The 20,910-nt window shown below is 42.5% G+C and overlaps 4 protein-coding genes across 6 annotated transcripts; 2 read left to right on the top strand and 2 right to left on the bottom strand.

The window, feature by feature from the left end:
- Window positions 1-1,092: 1,092 nt before the first annotated feature.
- Window positions 1,093-3,591, top strand: LOC102700223 (protein trichome birefringence-like 6). Its single transcript, XM_040522439.1, has 5 exons — window positions 1,093-2,163; window positions 2,256-2,448; window positions 2,531-2,721; window positions 2,917-3,075; window positions 3,151-3,591. Exons 1-5 carry the CDS (start codon window positions 1,109-1,111, stop codon window positions 3,479-3,481), a joined length of 1,929 nt encoding a protein of 642 aa, XP_040378373.1. The 5' UTR covers window positions 1,093-1,108; the 3' UTR covers window positions 3,482-3,591.
- A 197-nt stretch (window positions 3,592-3,788) lies between these two features.
- On the bottom strand, window positions 3,789-11,110 carry LOC102702548 (histone-lysine N-methyltransferase EZ1). Of its 2 annotated transcripts, XM_006651249.3 has the most exons (17): window positions 11,006-11,110; window positions 10,783-10,890; window positions 10,329-10,663; window positions 9,627-9,785; window positions 9,402-9,486; window positions 9,136-9,273; window positions 8,964-9,011; window positions 8,726-8,797; window positions 7,243-7,886; window positions 6,809-6,959; window positions 5,615-5,832; window positions 5,282-5,413; window positions 5,007-5,097; window positions 4,859-4,906; window positions 4,651-4,779; window positions 4,497-4,574; window positions 3,789-4,209 (listed from the first exon to the last, which is right to left on the bottom strand). In XM_006651249.3, exons 1-17 carry the CDS (start codon window positions 11,054-11,056, stop codon window positions 4,021-4,023), a joined length of 2,676 nt encoding a protein of 891 aa, XP_006651312.1. In that variant the 5' UTR covers window positions 11,057-11,110; the 3' UTR covers window positions 3,789-4,020. The 2 variants fall into 2 exon arrangements, with proteins under 2 accessions (XP_006651312.1, XP_015690895.1); XM_015835409.2 differs by lacking the exons at window positions 10,783-10,890; window positions 11,006-11,110 and having other exon boundaries at window positions 9,627-9,790; window positions 10,329-10,395.
- Window positions 11,111-14,565: 3,455 nt separating this feature from the next.
- Window positions 14,566-17,303, top strand: LOC102700508 (ubiquitin-conjugating enzyme E2 32). 2 transcript variants are annotated; one of them, XM_006649905.3, is made up of 5 exons: window positions 14,566-14,800; window positions 15,221-15,352; window positions 15,450-15,534; window positions 16,420-16,583; window positions 16,658-17,303. In XM_006649905.3, the coding sequence occupies exons 1-5, from the start codon at window positions 14,687-14,689 to the stop codon at window positions 17,102-17,104; spliced, it is 942 nt and encodes a 313-aa protein (XP_006649968.1). In that variant the 5' UTR covers window positions 14,566-14,686; the 3' UTR covers window positions 17,105-17,303. The 2 variants fall into 2 exon arrangements, with proteins under 2 accessions (XP_006649968.1, XP_015691275.1); XM_015835789.2 differs by having other exon boundaries at window positions 16,465-16,583.
- Window positions 17,304-17,510: 207 nt separating this feature from the next.
- On the bottom strand, window positions 17,511-20,648 carry LOC102700785 (ATP-dependent Clp protease proteolytic subunit 5, chloroplastic). The gene is made up of 9 exons (XM_040522710.1): window positions 20,459-20,648; window positions 20,273-20,371; window positions 20,038-20,161; window positions 19,846-19,938; window positions 19,302-19,347; window positions 19,139-19,211; window positions 18,398-18,432; window positions 18,209-18,297; window positions 17,511-17,962 (listed from the first exon to the last, which is right to left on the bottom strand). Exons 1-9 carry the CDS (start codon window positions 20,554-20,556, stop codon window positions 17,765-17,767), a joined length of 855 nt encoding a protein of 284 aa, XP_040378644.1. The 5' UTR covers window positions 20,557-20,648; the 3' UTR covers window positions 17,511-17,764.
- Between the last annotated feature and the right edge of the window lie 262 nt (window positions 20,649-20,910).

Genomic DNA, 20,910 nt, shown 5'->3' on the forward strand with positions numbered 1-20,910 from the left:
TTCTATATACACATTTATTATCTCACAGTTCTAAAATAGTTTCTCAACTTAATGTTATTATTTAAACTATTAAATAACTAATAAAAATAAATAATCTTCAGTCCATAAAATAACACAACCGGACCCATTCTGTATCCTAATCAACAGTGACGAGCTTGGACGATTCCATCGGAAGTTCAGAATCATAATGCTCCGGAGTTGAACGGGTATCCAAAAGTATTGCCGGATACACCTGCAAACTGTTTCATTTGTGGTCCTAATTAATGGGTGATAGTACCTAACATAACAATTTATATTCAGAAACTGCTAAGGCACCGTTCGTGTCCAAATTATCTAATCAACACACACGTAAAATGAAAAAAGCCATTAACACATGATTAATTGAGTATTAGCTTTTATAAACTTAAAAAATAAATTAATATGATTTTTTAAACAACTTTTATATAAAACTTTTTTCTAAAAAATACATCATTTAATAGCTTGAAAAGCGTGCGCATGTAAAAAAGGAAAAGTGTTCTGAGTTGATCGGTTTCAAACGCTCTCTAAGGGTATTTAAAATGCAATGACTAAGATAATATCTATAAAGTTAAATAATTTGTTTTATAAAAGATAATACGTCAAACGAGTAACCGAAGAGACGGAATAAAATCATATCTTATATAAAAAATTGTTTATAAGTAACACGTAAGATATAATTAAAAATAAATAATATTAAATTTATATATGAATTAGTAGTGTTTATATGGTAATAACATCACCAATTTCCTTCGTTAGGATTGTTCTAATCACTGGCTGCGTCATGCTCCCTTTTATTACTAACACAAAGCAAAGAAACAGCGGTCAAGACTAGTCAAAGAGGCTCAGAAGAACCGAAGCAGGTGCGGTTTCCGTTGCACTTGCTCCACAACACAACACCCGAAAGCCCGTTTCCGTTGCACTGACGCCAGCCAGCTCGAATCCGCCTGCCTCGCCGCCGCGCCATTTATTACCTCACCTACACGGCTCGCCAGGGCGTCGCCGGCTCGCCGCCGCACGCCGCCACTGCCTGCCGCACCAGCCGCTGGCTTGCTTCCTCCTCTGCGGCAGCCGTAGGCCGCCGGACGCGGGGATGGATAGGCAGAGGAGCAGCAGCTCGTCGTCCACCTCGTGCTACTGCCTCCTGAGCCCCAAGGGCCTCATCCTCCTCTCCTTCGCCTCCTCCTCCCTCCTCTTCTCTTTCCTCTTCTCCCTCTTCGCCCTCCGATTCGGCCGCCCGCTCCACCTCCCCTTCGTCGCCTCCTCCTCCCTCGGCGGGAACGCCGCCGCCTCCGCCATTGCGCGGGCGCCGGTTCTTGCTGCAGGTGGTGGGGGCTCCACGAGCGGCGCGGCGGTGGAGGTCGAAGAGGTCGCGGTTCTCGCGGGCGGGAGCGGGAACGGGAGCTTCGGGGAAGCAGAAGCAGCCCGCCGCTCAGATGCTGGAGGTTTTCCGTCCGGGCGAGGCGTGGGTTCGGCAATGGAGGCGAAACTGGGAAGCGAAAAGGGCCAAGCTCCCGCGAATGGTGAGGGTTCGGATAAGGCCATGGCATTGGAAGGAGCCGATGCTGGAGGTGGGGATGTTAATAAGCCGGCGAAAGATGCGGTTTTGGAGAAACCCAATTCCGCAGCAGTCGAGAAAACAGCCAGAGGAGCTGCTGGTTCGGCAATGGCGACGCCATTTCTTGTTAGCAATGCGTCTGCTTCCCAAGGAGCAGCCACTCCAGGAGAGGAACCGAAGAAACTCAAGTCTGTGCAACATGTCAATTCAACCATGGAAGCTTCAGGCCCAGCAGTGGGAGGAAGTGGAAATTCCTCTGAAGAAGAAGCCTATACTTCTCAACAAGTGCAACAATTGGAGGCTCATTCGACAGTACTGAACAGCTCTGGAGCAGCTCCATCCAGTCCAAGTAGGCAAAACACTGATCCGGTTCAGGAAACGGTGGGGAGCAAGGTGGATGTGGTGAGAAGCAATGCAACATTATTGTGCAATGTATATGATGGGAGGTGGGTGTTCGATGAGAGCTATCCACTCTACACGAGTGATCTGTGCCCCTTCATAGACGAAGGATTCAGCTGCGAAGCAAATGGAAGAATGGATCGAAGCTACATGAAGTGGAGGTGGCAGCCAACACATTGCAGTATCCCGAGGTGCTGCACAATGTCTATGACTATATATGATGCATGTGTGCAGTTTCTCAGTTGCTGAGGTTATTGAGAAGAACATTTGCTTGCTTTGGCAGGTTCGATGCTAGGAAAATGCTTGAGATGTTGCAAGGAAAGCGACTAGTGTTTATCGGAGACTCCATTAACAGAAACCAGTGGGAATCCATGATGTGCTTGCTGAGAGGGGCAGTCTCAGATCCTGCAAGGATTCATGAAGCTCGGGGCCGCAGGATTACTAAAGAGAGAGGAGATTACAACTTTAAGTTTTTGGTTCGTATGATCTAATATTGACTATTGAATATGTTCAGTGTTTTGAGTGTAGTAGATAAGATTTATCTTGAGGTTGCTGCAGGATTACAACTGTAGTGTGGAGTACCATGTGACACATTTCTTGGTGCATGAAGGCAAGGCAAGAATTGGCCAGAAGCGCACAAGAACGCTACGCATTGATACCATCGATCGCACCTCATCAAAATGGAGGGGCGCTGATTTTCTTGTGTTCAACACTGCTCATTGGTGGTCGCATCACAAAACAAAAGCTGGGTGAGTGTTGACAAATGTGAATGAAACATTCCTGCTTGCTGTAGTGCAACCAAATTAATCTGTTCATGCAGATTTTGACATTCCTGTTTCTTAAAACTAGGGACTTGCAGAGTAACACTAGTTCTGTCATACTATTATATACTACTAGGTCTAGCAGCTTAATGATAGCCTCTTACAGATGCATTTCATTTTCAGAGTGAACTACTATCAAGAAGGTGATCATGTGTATCCCCATCTCGACGCCTCGACAGCTTTCCTTAAAGCACTAGCCACATGGGGATCATGGGTTGACCATTACATCAATCCAAGGAAAACCCGAGTGTTCTTCCGAAGCTCATCCCCGTCGCATTTCAGGTTTGCTTCCTCAGCTGTTCAATCTTAGCACTCGAAACTTGATGCAGCAGCTTAGCAACTTATCCCTGTCTGCAGCGGCGGAGAGTGGAATTCAGGGGGACACTGCAGAGAGAGCACGCTGCCTCTCAATGACACTCGTGTAAGGCCGGTGCCTGAGATGAACATGATGTTGGAACATGTAACACGGCAAATGAAGACGCATGTGACAATTCTGAACATTACCAATCTATCCGGGCTCAGGATAGATGGGCATCCATCCGTGTATGGGAGGAAGGGAGTAGTAGGTTTGGCAGCATCGAGCATCCAGGATTGCAGCCACTGGTGCCTTCCTGGAGTGCCAGATGCATGGAATGAACTGTTGTTCTACCATCTAGTATCCTCACAAGAAAATGGTGTAACAGGCTAGTCACTACGTGTCACGAGACTATGACTATATATATCCAAATTCAACACTGCAATCTGTAATTATGTAATAGGGGCTTTTGAAAAGAGCGAGCACTCATTTTCCTACTCCAATCGTCCAATGCATCTCTTCAACAGAAGATACATTCGTTTCGCATCACTAGCTTTTACGAATTACGAGCAAGAACATGCGATATAATGACGAGAGTCCTGATTGGAACCGAGACCAGAAAAACTACAGTATACAATAATAGCTCGCAAATGCAAAGTAGAGATTCATGTCTAATATTGGAGAACCAATTTCAGAGTAAAGGCAAAAATTATACATAGCATAAATTCCAAACTTTGTACAAATAAAGTTGCCAACGGCTTATTTTTCTTTTATTCGCATACCCGATACCTCAGTTTATTTACCAAGAACAAGGAATATAGAATATGCTTATTATGCCAACGAATAGACCTTGTATAATGGACTAGAACTAAAATGTATTTCAATGACGATATAGTTTACAGGTGCCGGTATCATCTGGAGCTACTCTTCGACTATCTAGCAACTTTGTGCGCTCGATGGTGAGAGACAGATGCTTCATCCTTTTTTGACCCTTCCGGTCTCCTTGCCCAAGCTGGGGCCTGGTCAGGTCCATAGCGATAATCATAAAAGAGTTCCTCGCTAGCCTCAATGCGGTCCTTTGCATAGATACCAACCCGATGATCACCAGCCACCAACATAACCTGGACGGGCATACGGAATCAGAACGAGGAAGGCAACCGAGCATGATGAAGGGGGTGATGAAGGGAAATTGACGTACGACATATTTTTAAATGAAAAATAATTTGTGAATAAAACTTTTATGCACATATTCTTAGCAATCTAAAACCAAAGGCTGAAGAATAAACTATGGTGAAAAAAATCCTAAAATCAACTCCAAATTTAAGGCTGAAGATTCAAAGTTTGACTAGCATATGTAGAAGTGAAAAGATGAGGGTGGAAGAATTTGTTCAGTAAAATCAATCATTACCTTTGCAAAGCAGTTAGGACTGGACGAGTGATTTGCAAACTTCAGTTTGTCCCCCTTGCGATAAGCATCCAATACATACTGCAAGAACATATCAAATTAAGGTTACCTGTTCCAACAATCCAACAGCCCAAAAATGAAGAGTGTGCGTTCACACCTGTTCATTTAAATCAAATAGGAACGACGAGTTTGCTCGATCATAAATTTTGCCACGCTTGTCTGCTTCTCTATGAGAAATCAATTCGCCGGTGTATTCACCTAGGTAATCATTTCTATTTACCGGGTTCTACATATTGCAAGAAAGAAAGGGAATTAGCCAAAAGGCAAAATGCATCATATCCAAAGGCGCTTTTCAGTGATCTAACCTTAATGAATGCACCCCAACCAGCAACATCAGACTTTCCAAGCAAAATCTGGTCCAGGATCAAACAAACAACCCAGTTAAGATAGGTACAGTGCAATGATGTGGAAAGACAAGCCAAGTAGCCAACAATACAGGACTAGAGCTCTCACCCGTTGTTGTTGTTTCAGGAGGAGTTTCATGTTTCCACACTGATAGCCATCACCTCTTGCCGGTGGCTCTCCTAGTGAACCATCTCCACAGCTGAAGAGAACGAACGACATGCATGTAACATGTAATACATAAATATATAAAATAAACCTAAATTAGCATATGATAGCCAACTGCAATTTCGTAAGTCTATCTTAAAAGATTTAACCGAATTGCATGGGCATTGCTTTGCATGCAAGATGGGTAGTGTCCTTAAGTGTGTAAGCATGCTGATTACCTCACCCAGCAGTTTCTGCAAACATCTGGATCACATTCGCGGTTGGCTGCAAAACATGGGCATTGTCTGCTTCTGCATTGACTTTTTGCGCAATGGCAGCCTCTAAATCTGTTTTTGCAGCTCTTTGAACACCTATTGATGATAATAAGTTAAACAAGTAAGTGTGAAGTTTTTTGCTTTAAGCTAACATAATGAAAAATGCACAAGTGAATTGATGCAATATTTCATTTAATTTGCACAGTACAGGTTCATAGTTCATACACCCATCGATGAGAAAAGTAATGGAAAATCATATCTCTACTCAACAGAATTTAAAAATTTCTTCGAACATACCCGCAATACTTCTCGCAGCAAGTTCCATTTTCCAGACAGGGGCAATCTTTGCCACACATTTGCTGACACCCACATGGGTTATACTGCGTATACCATTTCTTTCCATCACCAATTCTTTTTCTAACAGTTGGATGCCCTGCAGACTTCCAAGTGTATTTGAGCTTTCGAGCTCGGCCCTTACGACGACAAATTCTTGTCCTTGCCACCAAATCTTGCTCCTACAAAAGGATTGGCAAATAATTATGTCACTGGAGAAAAATAAATTGAAAATGGAAAAAAATTCAAATTACTAGAGTAAAAAATAGCGGTTGTATATGAGCCAAAATATACTTGTGTTTTGGCTTTTGGCAGAAAAGCTGGTTTTTGGATTGTAAACGGTAGTAACAAGCAACAGGATTGATTCCAAATAGAATTCAGTGGCATGCACTCTCATAGTAGCTGCAGCACAACCTGTTCTCTGTTAACGTTACAAAATATTGGATTATCAGTTTTTGACATTTTTGTTCAACGTTATAAATATGTGCTTAGAAGCCAAAAAAGGCAACCTCATAGGATCTGCGGAATTTGTCTACACATCACAATAAAACATATTTTTTTCCCTAACCACCTAATAGATGAAAACATGAGGAAATCTACAAGTTATAAAAATGGCCAGTTTTAGGAACAATGTCCAAGCTTCTTTCAAAAATAGTTGAATGCCCATGTTTTGCTACGGATAAAAGAAGTTTTTTTTTATAATATTGCCAAAAGTAAGTAAAATATATTTCCATGAAATGTGCTATATTTTTTTTCTATAGGGAATATTCACCTTAATTTAAAATAAGTGGTTGTTCATTTAGATTAAGTTCAAGGGGTAATTTGCTAAATTTATGATGGGACTGGTGGGGTGGCAGATTCACTATCACCACCGATACTTCTTTTAAAGAGTATAGATATAGAAAAGAACCTTATGAAGATTCTTCACTTCGTGTGCCGAAAGAAATTTAATCCAATATAATGACTACATAACTTAATATCAGGAGGACAAGCAACAACCAAAGTATAACTACTTACAGAAGTTTGTAATTCCTGCTATATGAGAAACTATATATATATATGTATGTATATACATAATGCATACGTGCTGAAAACGTTAAGAAGAATTATACATACCCTATCTAAAAATGTAAACTAACAAGGGCAGTCAAAACATACCATGTAAACTTGCTCAGCTTCTGCAAAGTCACCTAAAACGGATTTACCAGATAGAGGTCTCTTTGCCATTGCTGAACCATTGTTGTACATGTAGCTAGCCACTTCCATGCAGGTCTTCAGGCCAGACAATAGGTTTCTAGCTATGAGACAACTGTGGCATACCGTATACCATTATGAACTCAACTTAAATTATGGTTTTCAATAAATAATACTCCCTCCATTCCATATTATAAGACCTTTCGACCTTGTCTAGATTTATATGGGTGCTGATGAATCTAGACACATATAAAACATACATTGATCCATAGATAAATCTAGACAAAACTAGAAAGTCTTATAAATATAGAATGGAGAGAGTATTTTCAAATATCAGGGGAACTAGCACTTCCAACAAAAAAAAAGGGAGGGAGTCACTCCATGAGTAAAAGAATTACCTGTTTTTCCCAAATATCTCAATTCCCTTCAAGTACAAATCTCTCTCTAAAGCACTCCAAAGAGAAATAGAGTGATCCTTGCTGGAAGTGAACAAATTATTATTATCTCGTAAAGCATCTTCAGTAGTATTAGTTGTGCTTCCAGCACACATATCTTTGGTAGAAATTTTCTTATTAGGGTCATCCAGATTAAGTTGATCAATTACAGATTCTCTGGAATCTGGACATGTATCACCAATTTCTGGAACATGTTGCTCGTTCAGTACACTGGTTGCAAAAGAAAACTGTGAACTACAAATCTTCTGCCTTTTATCAGGTGAATGATCGTTAGACCTGGAGGCATGCTTTGAAATCTTACGCCTGCCAAAATTTTTTAGGACCATGTCAGGGGATACATTTTCAGTTTCAGAAGTATCTCCAGGAGGTGGTGTTGCACTTTTGACAGCATATTCAGCATTAGCTATTTTTGACCTGCTGGTTTCAACAACTGAGGTGGATTTATTGTTATCTTCCTCTCTGTTTGAATCTTCTGATTCAGACAATATCGTAGCACCAAGTTTAAGTGAGGAAGATCTTGAATCCATATTAAATGTTGTACAAGCATTGTGATCATCATTGCACATATCTTGATGGCCTTCTCTCCTCTGAGAAAAAAAAATCAAAATTAGCCTCAACAACAACAGAGCAACTGCTGCAATTTTTGGGTAGTTCATAAGCTTGCTTCAACCGACAAATAAACTAAATAAGTTGCATCAATCAAAAGCACTAAAAGGGTCAATTAAATGTTGATAAGCACACTGACTAAAATATACGTAAGATCGCATGGCCAAATTGGAGTGGAATTTAGTAGAAAAATGAGACCATACATTGGATGAATTTTGTGGGATGAAGTCTTTTTTTGTTCTTTTTTCTGGATTAAAAGGATGAAGATGTATCATTGTTTAAAAAGTTCAGGCAACAAATCAGATCAAGGGATGGATCTTCCATAGTTGTCTAGCATGTCGTATGGCACATTTGCACAGGACAGTAACAGCAGCAGAAGCCAGGGTGTTATCTGTGATGCCACTTGCATGATCCATACTTCATAACAGTGTATCTTCTGTATGGAGGGACGGATTTACGATCCTGAAGTCCAACAAGCCAGACAATAGAACTAACAGTATGTTTTCAATACAAATTCCATTAGATTCTCCACTAGAAAATAATATACTCCATAAATTATTTATTTTATTGCAGACGTATATGTCAGTCTGGTCAAGGCTCACACCTGGCTAACCAAAGCCTGTGCTAAGAAATTTCTTTGAACAATACTGCTGAGAATGGCAAGGTATATTAACTACACATCTTGGCAAAGTTATTGGTACGATCTCGATATTCCACACCAATAAAAGTTCTCTTAGGGGAAAATGGGAAAATTATGCACATTCAAGGTTTACAAACAAATTTACTAACTGATATAACTCCAAACTTGAGGGACACATACTCGAAGGTAACACTGATTGCCACACGGTCTCTTGTTTTCATCAATGTCATGACCATATGGTTGCTTCTCGCTCTGGTAAGCAAAAGATTTAGTTAGCGGTAAAAATTTATATATCACTCCGACAAAGTTTTTCTTTTTTTCACCAAATAGCAGGATAACTGCCTCCATTTTGTAGGATGAGCAAAGTAGAAAGATCAAATCTTTACAACAGTCCAACAGCGAATAACTTATGACTTACGGGGAATACTAAGTTCTGGGAGCACCCATGGAGACGGCAGTCAAAAACCTGAATAAAAAGATATAAGATATTAACAAGTAATTCAAACATCGAGAATGCAGTTGAACAGAGGGGGAAAACGCAGCATTTAAAAGGGAACTATAAGGAACAGAATGCCAGAAGTATAATATACCAAACATCTCCGGCAGAAGAGATTATCAAAAGAATCTAAAGCCACATCCATGGTCTTGTCAAGAAAAAGTTGCATTTCTGTCTTGTAAGAAGATTGAGACTGCTTCTCATATTTCTCAAAAAGAACTTCTGATCTTTCCTAGTATTTTCATAGAAACAACAGAGTCATAATCACATTTTAGGGTAATATAAAAAGACATCTGTAGATAAGGGGTGTATAATTTAGCAGTGACAGGCTCAAATGTTCCTCAAAGAGAAGCGTACAACCTCAATTTCTGAAGGAGTTGCATCAACAAACTGGCAGAGGACATTTGAAACCTCTCGACTTAACCCATGATCTTGAGTAGCTTTCCTGTACAGTTAAGCACGGTCAGCTAGGCCAACGTTTGCATATAAAAAAAATTCTTATTCTGAAGATAACGGATAGTATTGGGATGATCACAGCATATTCGATAGAAAATAGAAAAAAATGTTGAATGTCCATATTTTTACCATATTAGCTGATCTTCTCCTTCCGTGAAAACATGTTTCTCCTCCTCTGGCTCTGGAATGTCATCATCACTTTCACTGCAGATCAGCGCCTCATTGACAATTGGGTCATAGTAAATTCTCCTCCTACCAACTGATTGATCATCGGCCATTCTTTGGTTTCTGCGCTGTGTTGTTTAAACCAGAGTAAAACATCGAAGACAACAGGAATCCAGTATATTTTTTTGTTACACCAACGCAGCATGTATATGAAACAAAATAAGTACTTTGGAATTAATCAGCAAATAAACTTAAGATAAGTAGCATGACTCATCATTCAAGTAGCTAAATCTTTTCAAAAAAAACAAATCATCCTGACAAACTAGTGCTCTTTCTCATCTGCAAACGAACAAACACATGAACACCACTACCTGAGTGCTATGTCTGAGCCAACACTTGTTTCCAAATGCTTCTACTGGTCCAAAAGTCGTGAAGTTTGAAATATCTGGCCGAAGATGATATCTGGTTTCTATAGCTTGTATGGGTAAATAATTTAATTTAATTTCATGCATCATAACTGAATCTGACTAGTACATTTTGCACAACATCGTATCTACTGGCGCATTACATAGCATAACTCCTCCTAACTCTTGTAAAACTTAAACTGCAAAGCAATCAACTGACAAGTAATCTGATCGGAGGAATGAGCATGTAGAAGTACTATACTTGTCCAGGAAGATCCACGTGGTGTAGGGCGGAATCTTCTCAACGACGGGCAGCATCACAAGCTGGACGACGGTCCTATGCGAGGCGCCGCTGCCAGAGCTCGAGAGCACGAGCGTCCCGGCAGCCAGGTTTTCCTCCTGTAAGTGCACCAGCTCCCTCTCTCCCGATCCGCTCGCCGAGTCCCACCCGACGAGCCTGCGCCGCCCCTCCGCTGCGCGCTGCGACAGTGCGTTGCCGCCCTCGGCGCCCCTTGATGCCGCCTCCGCCGCCGCGGCGACATCGAACAGAGCGCACGTGTGCCCCTGCAGCGCCTTCCTGTTCGCCTCTACCCTCTCCTGCACAAAAAGCAAGAACCCAACCAACCCACCGTCAGATCATTGAGCAATCCAAGGCCATCACCGACGCTTCCCGTGCGAGGTTTAGTGTTAGAGATGCGTGATCGGCGGGAGCTTGCCTTGATCGCGGCGAGGCGGGTGGATTGGACCTGGCGCTTCAGCTGCGTCAGCTTCCCGTGGAGCGCGACGAGGCCGGCCGCGTCCTTCCCCGGCCCTTGATCCAGCCGCTGCACAGCACCAGACAGAGAGAGAAGATAAAACAGCGAACCCGATCAGATTGGGGAAGGAAATCGGAGTGGGGAATCGGGCGCGGGGAGTCGAGGCTGAGGCGAGGGCGCCCACCTTGGGGCGGTGGGAGGAGGAATCGGAGGCCTTGGACGACGAGGACGCCATGGCGGCGGGGGCGCGAGCCGCGCCAGCGTCCGCCCGACACGCCTCCTCGCCCGCTCTGCTTTCCCCCCCCCCCCCCCCCCCCCCCCCACGCGGAGGCTTTTCTGATTCCTCTCCCTCCTTCGGGCACACCTTCGCTGCCAGGCGAGATGGATGGATGGATGGAAAGGGTTCCTCTCTCCAGTCTCCACCAATATACCTGCTGACTTGCTAACGCCTTGTTTGGCGGGCCAGGATCCCGTTGGAAACCCAGCCAATTCCCGGGAGAAAAATCCACGAGGAAAACTTTCACGGCTAAGTTACTTGCAAATTCGGAAGCCCACGAGCTGGAAAAATTCTCCCACCCCAATCCGTGTGGCTTTCACGGGAAAACAAACCAAGTTCTGGGAGATCGAAAATTTTCCCGTCAAATTGTTTCGTCTCGCGAGGTGCACCGTCTCCCCTCACAAGCTGAACCTCATTGTCTGATTTGTCTCTTCATTGTCCACAACCACCTCGGCGCCTGAGTGTCATTGTGCGAACGGTGGAGGAGCTCCGTCCGAAACAGATCTACTTCATATTGTCCATCGAGGTGTGGAGGAGCGAGTTACGTCATGAGGATGTGACTTCCCTCACCGCCAGGGTATTTGTCATGCTCATTGCCATTGCTAGTGCTAGCACCGTCATGTTGGGTGCAGTCAGCCGAGGAGGAGGAGAACCACGAGAGCTCTATCTCTTACAAGCCAAGTCTGTCGAGGTGTTCAGTATTTGCCTCGATCTGATGTTCTTGGTTGATTAACTGTAGATTTGGTCCATCGATTCTTCTCTCGTTTTTTTCATGGTTGTTTTGTTGGATCTTGAGCTAGAGCATTTTGATTTTTAGACCTCCTCCTTCGACTTGGTTCCCAATGTGTATGCCAAGATAATGCTCATTGACGTGTAGGCAAAGTACGAAAGCTTTCTAAAGATCGGAGCATATTCAATAGTACGGAATGCTATGATAGCTGGATATGGCCTTCATGACCAAGGTGCTAAGGCTTTAAGCTCTATAAGAACATGGTAGATGGAAATCTTTTTCCACCAAGCACTATCTTCTTGTTGGAAATCAATATATGTAGCCATGGAGGGTTCATTGAGGAAGGGTGAAAAATCCAATCAATAACCAATGATTTCACAATTGCATAGTCACTAGAATAGTGGGTTAACTGGGTTGAGGAACGAGGTTGAGGGGCGCGGGACGACATTAGGCAAAAGTATGGTACGACTTGACTATACCTCTCTGAGATGCCAGTTCACATGGATGGATCGCGGTCCCAATAAGGATAAGTCGATGACCCCCAATTCGATGATGTGGGTTGAGGGTTGTGACCCCAATTGATCCGGGTCAATGGCCGTGATCTCCTCTTGCCAAGTTTGACGACCCTAAGTATGTACATCAACAATGTACTACTACATAATGAATAAATAAATACATAAATATAATTCTTACATTTTATCAAAGTACTTTATTTAATAAGCAGAAGTTAATGAGTCATGAATTCATGCTCCACACAATTATAGTAAAATTTAAATATTGTAATTAAAAACATAGATTGAATTAAAATTTAAAAATAGATGCAAAATCATCTTTTTGGTATTGGTCTTCTTTTTTGATGAGGAGCATCTTCTAACTTGTGTTTTTCATTTAGCAATACCATCCAATCCATATCATCATCAAGAAACTCATTTTCTAGATTACTCTGACGCATTTCTTCCATCTTTAAGCTTGTGTTGTCAAGCATACTACTATCAAGATCAATGTCCCACTTAGAGTGAGGTCCAGCCATATAACTTTCAGTAAACCTTGAGATAAGACTTATGTTGGAGCGTAACTTATGAGTTGGTTTTTCATTGAGTATGCTTCTCTTGATAGAATAATAAAGCTATGTGCTCCCATTCCTTTCAGCCGAAAAGCTACTAATAATAGGTTGAGACAACACTTTCTTAGCAATCTCGAAAAAAAAACAATGCTGGTGTTTCTAAACCATAATTTGACCACCATGCAACAGGATCCATTACAACTACATCAAATTTATCCTCATTCAAGGAGAACATACCTTTCTTCATGTGAGCAGCACTAAACTTTTCATACGGTTATTGTTGCTTAACCGGATCTTCAACAACTCTTAGGAATGCTTCCATGAACTGGTGTTACCAAATACTAGTGGTCATAAAATTTTGGAAGGAGCACGAAATCCAACAATGCATAGGTATATTCATTTTTCCCCATCTATTACGAATGGTATCACTTACATTGGCAAAATCTTCCCTGTGTGGACTACCTTAGTCATCACATCTTTTATCTCACCCAACATGTTATCCATCCTCTCATATACCTTTCCCATCTTGGGTCCTCCATCACAAAACTTAACCATCAGAAACAAAGTCTTCGGAACTACTGGAGAATGAGTTTTTGCGATGATTGCATTGCTAGTGCTTTGATCCTCATGGGTTCTTCCCTTTAGTTCATCAAGAAAGGTGACTTCCCCAAGGAGAGGATTTTCTTTTCTGTAACTTCTGTTGGTTCTTGGTCACATTCTTCATCATTTCCATCTTCATTGACAACAATAAGTCCACTTTCATCACCACTGTTGTTGTGATATGCTTCAAATTCATTGTTGGCATCAACCAGCTTACGTTTCCCTGATTTGAACATTACGATATCTGCATGTATCTATGACTATAACCAAAGTTCAATACTACATTATCTATAATTCTATATGCATATTGCGATAGTAGATTCAAATAAAAATAGTAAGTTAAACGAAAATCGGACATCTCAATCTTGTACCACAAGTTCTGGAGCTTGCCGTCGGCTGTGGCATCTGGAACAGAAGAGAAGATAATTCGTGCGCCTATGTTCTTTAGTTCTTCCTTTTGCACTTTTTTTGTCCTTCTTCTTCAGAGGATTTGTCCTCACGGTTCATAAGACATCCACTTTAAATAAATACACAAAGGCTTAACAATGTAAGTGTGCCTTTACAAATGACATTAAGATATTGTTTGTTTGTTTAGACTTGGTACCTTTTTTAGCTTAAAAGTTGGCTTTAGGGGCATGTTTTGTTTGAAGCCAAAATTTACCCTACCAAAGTATTGACACTTCGAATATTAATTTGACCATTGTTTGGTTTATGACCATTATTTTCTTATAGCTCACATATCAACAAAAACTTAGCCAGGATTTAACATTACCAATATTTTGGCATGGTAGCAAACCAAACGAGCTACAAAAGGAGCCTAATACCATCAGAAAGTCCCTATCCAAGCTTTCAGCCTTTTAGGCCCAACATGCCGAGGCCCAGCTCGCCCAACGCACCAAATTGAGAATATTCCATTCCACGCACCTACGACCTATGGCCAATAGCGGCGTGCCACGTTAGCCAATCCACGTCACCTCCCACTATCTCGTCACCGACAAGTGGGGACCGGTCCCACAGGCCAGGGAGAGACCAGCCCCTTCCATTAATCCACCCCACGCGTCCCCGTTCCTCCTCCTCCCGTCCTCCCCCCTCTTCGATTCCCCATTCCGGAGGCTTACCCTGCGGCGAGCGGCGAGCGGCGAGCGGCGGCGGCGGCGGCGAGGGGAGAGGGTTCCGTTCCGCGGTGTTGGCGGAGATGGCGGCTGCGGCGAAGTACAACAGGGGAAACCCGGCCGTCAAGCGGATCCTTCAGGAGGTTAAGGAGATGCAGTCCAACCCATCCCCCGATTTCATGGCCCTGCCCCTCGAGGTGACCAGTCCCTGCCCCGTCTCCTGCATTTGCGTTGTATTCCTTGCCCGATCTGGTCTTGTTTGGGTCTGAATCGAACGCGGGTAGGTAAGATCTGGTTTTAATGGCGTTTTCTAGGGTGCGGAAATTTGCAGAGTTGATTTGGTTCGTTGTCCTTGGGGTGTATCTGCATTTCGTCGCGATCTATTCGTGCAGTTTGTGCAATAATGATATGTAGCTATATCTATGTTGTGGTTAGATATCCTTGTAGCTTTAGATATGCAGGATTGCTTTGTATCCTGTATCCTGTCATTTTGATCAACAGCGTGTGAGAAGTGGGAATCCAATTTTTGTTAGGGTGTTTCGATGTTATATCAGAGGATAACTTATTTACTTGAGGCTTATGGTTATTTTATGATATAAACTTATGTATTTGAGCAGGAGGACATCTTCGAGTGGCAATTTGCGATCCAGGGGCCACGAGACAGTGAGTTTGAGGGTGGAATCTACCATGGAAGGATCCAGCTGCCCTCGGACTACCCGTTCAAGCCACCATCATTCATGCTGCTCACGGTCTGTAATTGCCATGTTATAATTTTGCTGTGTTAAGACTGCCATGCTATTTGTGGGCCTTATTAGATATTATTTTGGGTATTTATGTATGATGCAGCCAAGTGGAAGATTTGAGATTCAAAAGAAGATTTGTTTGAGCATCTCCAATTACCACCCTGAGCACTGGCAGCCATCATGGAGTGGTGAGTACCAATTAGCTTTTTGTTTCTAATTGAATCGTTCAAGAAAGCCCTTACTTTGAAGGGGTACTAAAATACATTGAGTAGCACCATATTTCATGGTCCATGGTGATGCAGTATTTTGGGCTATACGAGCATGATGCCAAAGTAATGCCTTCCTTTTGAATTGATCATTGCAATTTTCATGGGCAATTACTTGCCCTATGACCAGGCCAAAGGAACATGCACTTGTTCCTGCAGTTATACGGAACTATTTGCCAAATAGCTTCCTTTTAATGCTGTTAAGATGCAATAGGCATGTGCATGGTGTTTATCATATTCTTTTGTCAGTAACTATATTATAAGATAAATATGCTAAAATGCGCACCAAATTATTTCATTTTAAAATGCAAGGATTGGCATGTGATATTTTCTATCCAATCATATTCTGAGCACCATTTTTTTCATAGCATACAAATGTTCACCGTGTGTGCTATACGAGCATGGTGCCAAACAAAACTGCTCTTTGGCTCTTTCAGGAACTGTCATGTGGCGAGTGTTTATATAGCACATGACTGGGCCGAAGGTTGAACATGTGCTTTCTTTGCATACATTTTTGTTGTGAAGGAAAAGTATGACTTTCTGTGTTTTTAAGGCATAGCCACAATGTGGAACAGCCCTGTCTCTCTCTTGATTGTATTGCCATCTGCCATGGTTGGTAGTAGGTTAGATAGTCAATATAGATATGTACTGATTTATTATTCTTTGGGGAGGTTATTCGCATTATGGCTGCAAATAATATGTGGTTATCCATTGAGTGATAACCAATTTACTGTTAGAAACAATGAGTATTTTGCAGTCGCCCTCCAGCAAATATCAATTATTTTTTCTTGATTGTTCATGTTCCAGTGCGCACAGCTCTTGTAGCCTTGATTGCATTCATGCCAACACCAGGTGGGGGGGCATTGGGTTCATTGGACTACAAAAAGGAAGATAGACGGGCACTAGCTACCAAATCACGTGAAGCACCACCAAAGTTTGGCTCTCCAGAACGCCAGAAAGTAATTGATGAGGTAAACTAACTCTAGCTCAAGAACGAAACAAATAAACATTCTGTTTAATTGACACAGAAGTGGTGCAATGACAGATCCATGAGCAAATGCTCAGTAGGGCTCCCCCTGTTCCTCAGCTTCTGACAAATGAAACCAACACGGAGACTAACCAATTGCCTGCATCCGATACTTCTGACGAGCATGCACACAAGGCAGTTGAAGGCGTGAACACATCTGGGTCCAGCTCAGGCTCTATTGATAATGACCTTCCAAGGCCTGATTCTGAGTCTGAAATTGCACAAAACATTGTTGAAGCTCCGGCAGAAGGGGTTACCAACCATTCAAGAACCAACACGAGCAGAGAAAGCATTCCAGGAATTGCTCCAACGCAATTGAATCCTGTTGTTGAAATCCAGAAGCCAAAGCATGACAGATTATTGACCTTAGCCGCATTTGGGCTTACTCTTGCTATTATGGCCCTTGTTATCAAGAAATTCTTGAAAATCAATGGTCTGGCTGGTTACATTGAGGGCAAGTTTTAGGTAGGTTTGTGCATAGATTGGATAAGAGCTACCCAAATTCGTTGTCTGAGCGGCTGCTATGCTTACTATAAGTTATAAGAATTGTAAATGGTTTTAGTTATAGATGAAGGTGAACTGGGACGGTGGTACTACCAGTACCGTATTGTATATGCAGTACACTTGATGAAAATCGCTATAGTATCTTACATTACGTTTGTTATGCAATGCAGTGACCCGTTTTTTCTTGCGGGCCTGAAAAATTCCTCTTGCATTAAGCATATATTTTCCTGACATGAGAACCCTATATCTAGCTTTACCTGTTTCCCTAGTGTATAATGTATTAATGTACCGCCAGCAATTCAAAGCAAAGGTTCAAAATACTACAACGCATCAGATAGGTCGGAATATTCATTCAAGAAGATAAATATCCTCCTAAACGCATCAAATAGGTCGGAATATTCATTCAAGAAGAGAAATATCCTCCTAGTAGGTCGGAATATTCATTCAAGAAGATAAATATCCTCCTAGTAGTGCATCTGTATTATACAACATTTCAAGTCTCGGGATGTGGAATCATAAAACTATTTTGCCAAGCTAATAAAAAACAGTTGGATGCAATCACAGTTCTAGAAGATAATCCCCCCCCTCCCCCAAAATGCTCCGAGGTTGAGCACTCCATGGCTAACTAGAAGCAGGAAGCGGTTGAAGGGCTTTAAGGGGATTCATGATAACTCCATCAATAAGACCGTACTCCTTTGCCTCTTTTGCGCTCATGAAGTAATCACGGTCAGTATCTACGTTGATCTTATCTAGGGGCTGCCCAGTGTGGTATGCTAGGTATCCATTCAGGTTAGCCTTGTGGTGCAACATCTCATTGGCCTACAAGAAATAATGAAAAATCAGTGAGTCAAAAAAAGCTTCTGGTCCTACATAAAAGTAACAATTGAAATTTCTTAGCTTAGCCAACGAAATTGCTATCTGCTTGTGAATCTAAATATCTTTCATGTAGATTGAATCTAAAAGAAGAAATGATAATCTTGAAAGAAATATCTCTGCTACTCAGTGACATGACATCTTGTCATCTTGATCTTGAATAAGAAGCATAATTTAAATTTGGGAATTTACCTGGATCTCAAGATCAGTCTCTTGTCCTTGAGCTCCTCCAAGGGGTTGATGGATCATTATTCTTGAGTTAGGTAAGCTGTATCGCTTTCCTGTGTTACAATTATCAGAACAATACCCAAGCATGAAGATCAGCCTACCTGTAGAATAAATGTAGTAATGCAGTAACAATCAGTCAATCAGTACAATTACCTTTTGTCCCACCGCTAAGCAGAAAAGCTCCCATACTGCCGAAAAGGGAACAGAAAACAGGAAATGAGTGCATAAGAATCAATGGTACTTAATGCAAGATGGATGCTGAAGGCATGACCATGTAACATAATATGAAGTAAAAAAGAACATTCCACAAGCACAACAAAAAAAAATGGTTACATATTTGCAGCTGAATAATAATGATGTTTTACCAGCAAACCGAATAATAAATGATAAGCACTCTTGGTTTTGCATTGTGGCTAAACCTTTGATGTGGGTAAGTAGATGAAGTGAAGAACCTCTATGTTATCAACACAAAGTTTGAAAAACTACATCTTGGTTAAGTGGATATGAGGGAAAAACTAGGCATAAACTTCTTTTCTATTTAGAACTAATGAAGCCAACATATCACATGTGGCGATAGAAACATTATCTCAGCCAACCCAAAATCCTAGATTGGGCTGATTATACTGAATAGAACATGCCAAATACCGTCAACAATTCCATATGCTTCGCACATTATGGAAGGAGAAAGAATTCTGTGGGATAAACAAACTAGAAACCAGCACATTTTACAAGTTTACAAAAATATAGAAAACTGAAACTCTTCTTTGCATAATTGAACAGAATGAAAAGGATTATATGGTGCATAAATTGCAAAGCATCGTAAATCTGAATCAATTACCAATTATTTGCAGCAGAAGTATTTGGATAGAGAGATCAGTTTTCACTGTTCAATACCTTGCAGCAAGTCCAATGCAAACTGTGGAAACATCAGGTCTGATATGTTTCATCGTGTCAAATATGGCCATCCCTAAACACAAATAAAATGCATTTTGTTATGAAACAACTGTTGCACGGGAATATGCTACTATGACAAAAAAATGTGGAAACGAGTTATTACCAGCTGTCACTGACCCTCCTGGAGAATTCACATACATAATGATATCCTACAGGAATGTTGACAAGAAGTCAAGAATCGAGTGCTGAATGGAAGTTTACAATCATGAATATATGATGCCATCAAAGCAGAAGTCCTTGCTAGGTGAAATGGCAATGGTAGCCTTGACATAGAATTTGAGTTCACAACTACATAACTGAATCACAGACCTAACTAGGCAGCTGAAACTGAAGCAACATCAAATTTATAACAGAGAATACCAAAGGACTAAAACAAGGGCTGATATATATCCCGAGGTGAGTAACAATGGTAGTTTAGTGTTAGTAACAAGGGCTGATATAAAGGGCCATTTTATCTGGGGATTAGCAAATCCAGTAAAGATGCCAAATATTTCATGCAGATACAGTAAGCATCACTCCCTTCGCTGAATCAGCATTTTTTGAATAAGGAGGAATTCATAACAGGTGTAGGAAAAATGAATCGTTATTTTTTAGATAATGAAATGGGAACTGGATACTTTCAACAGATTCTTATGCCTCATTTTCACCTTATTAGGATCGATGGCATCAAGATATAGCAGCTGGGCAACGATGATGTTAGCCATATCATCCTCCACAGGGCCACCACAACGGATAATCCTCTGTTCCAAAACGCAGAGTTAGACAACACAAATCACACAGCCCACAAAACTCTCCACAAAGGAGACCAAAAACTTTTACACAATCCAGTGCTCTCGTACGTGCTGGAAGAGCTGGCTGACGACGCTCTGGAACCGCTCCATCACCATGGGCGAAGGCCCCCGTTCCTGCCCCGACGCATACTCCACGGGGAAGTAGGGCGACCTCGGCACCACCAAGTCATCCCTACAAAAAGCATCATCAGCACCCTTCGAACCCCCAGCCAAACCTCCCCCAACCCAGCCACCAACCAGGCTACGCAAAGCTACAAATGGTTCGTCCCAAAATCAACCCCACCTTATCGACCAAATCCCGCGCCTCTGAGCAGCTCCGTGCGGCCCCACGCCGACCCCACCGACGGCGGCGGCCGCCACGGCCCGAGCGCACCTCCGGCTCCTGCGAGAGCGAGACAGAGACGGTTAGGGTAGAGCAACCGTGGAGCCACGAGTGACGAGAGGCAGAGTGAGGAAGAGGGGAGTGAACCTGAGGAGCGGCAGAGATCTCGGGGCCTGGTTCGGGTTCGAGCTCGGCCGGAGCAGAGGGGCTGTGAGAGAGGAGGAGGGGGTAGTGGTGGTCGCCATGGACGGCAATAGAGGGGAGCTCTCGTGGGGTTTTTGGGCAAAGGGGGCTTTGGTTGCGCCTCTTATCCGTGAGAGTGGTAAGAAGGAGAGAATAGTGTCGGTCTTCTCCGAGCGAGGAGGAAAACGAGACGACGAATGGGCTTGGAGTTGGACGTTGGCCCATGGACGATGGGCTTACACTCAGGCCCCATAAAATTGTTCGTAAAAAAAAAAGGAAAATACTACGGTGTGGTCTACCGACAACGGGACACGACTACAGCAGCAGCGACAACTGCGGTGGCTGCGGCGGTGGGAATGGCGGCGGCTGTGGAGACGACGATGGTGGAGGCCGAGAGCAGCCACAGGCGACGGCGG

Source organism: Oryza brachyantha, chromosome 3 (genome assembly GCF_000231095.2).
Source record: "Oryza brachyantha chromosome 3, ObraRS2, whole genome shotgun sequence".
In the NCBI taxonomy this organism is placed as follows: Eukaryota; Viridiplantae; Streptophyta; class Magnoliopsida; order Poales; family Poaceae; genus Oryza; species Oryza brachyantha.

Coding starts and splice junctions, on each gene's coding strand:
- LOC102700508 (XM_006649905.3), top strand. CDS start 14,687: ATGGCGGCTGCGGCGAAGTACAACAGGGGAAACCCGGCCGTCAAGCGG. Junction 15,353..15,449: donor CATCATTCATGCTGCTCACG/GTCTGTAATTGC, acceptor TGTATGATGCAG/CCAAGTGGAAGATTTGAGAT. Junction 16,584..16,657: donor GCCAGAAAGTAATTGATGAG/GTAAACTAACTC, acceptor GTGCAATGACAG/ATCCATGAGCAAATGCTCAG.
- LOC102702548 (XM_006651249.3), bottom strand. CDS start 11,056: ATGGCGTCCTCGTCGTCCAAGGCCTCCGATTCCTCCTCCCACCGCCCC. Junction 9,274..9,401: donor CAACTCCTTCAGAAATTGAG/GTTGTACGCTTC, acceptor TGAAAATACTAG/GAAAGATCAGAAGTTCTTTT. Junction 5,833..6,808: donor AAGCTGAGCAAGTTTACATG/GTATGTTTTGAC, acceptor ATCCTTTTGTAG/GAGCAAGATTTGGTGGCAAG.
- LOC102700223 (XM_040522439.1), top strand. CDS start 1,109: ATGGATAGGCAGAGGAGCAGCAGCTCGTCGTCCACCTCGTGCTACTGC. Junction 2,164..2,255: donor ACACATTGCAGTATCCCGAG/GTGCTGCACAAT, acceptor TTGCTTTGGCAG/GTTCGATGCTAGGAAAATGC. Junction 3,076..3,150: donor TCATCCCCGTCGCATTTCAG/GTTTGCTTCCTC, acceptor CCCTGTCTGCAG/CGGCGGAGAGTGGAATTCAG.
- LOC102700785 (XM_040522710.1), bottom strand. CDS start 20,556: ATGGCGACCACCACTACCCCCTCCTCCTCTCTCACAGCCCCTCTGCTC. Junction 19,939..20,037: donor TCAGCCAGCTCTTCCAGCAC/GTACGAGAGCAC, acceptor GTTTTGGAACAG/AGGATTATCCGTTGTGGTGG. Junction 18,433..19,138: donor TGCATTGGACTTGCTGCAAG/GTATTGAACAGT, acceptor CCTTTTCGGCAG/TATGGGAGCTTTTCTGCTTA.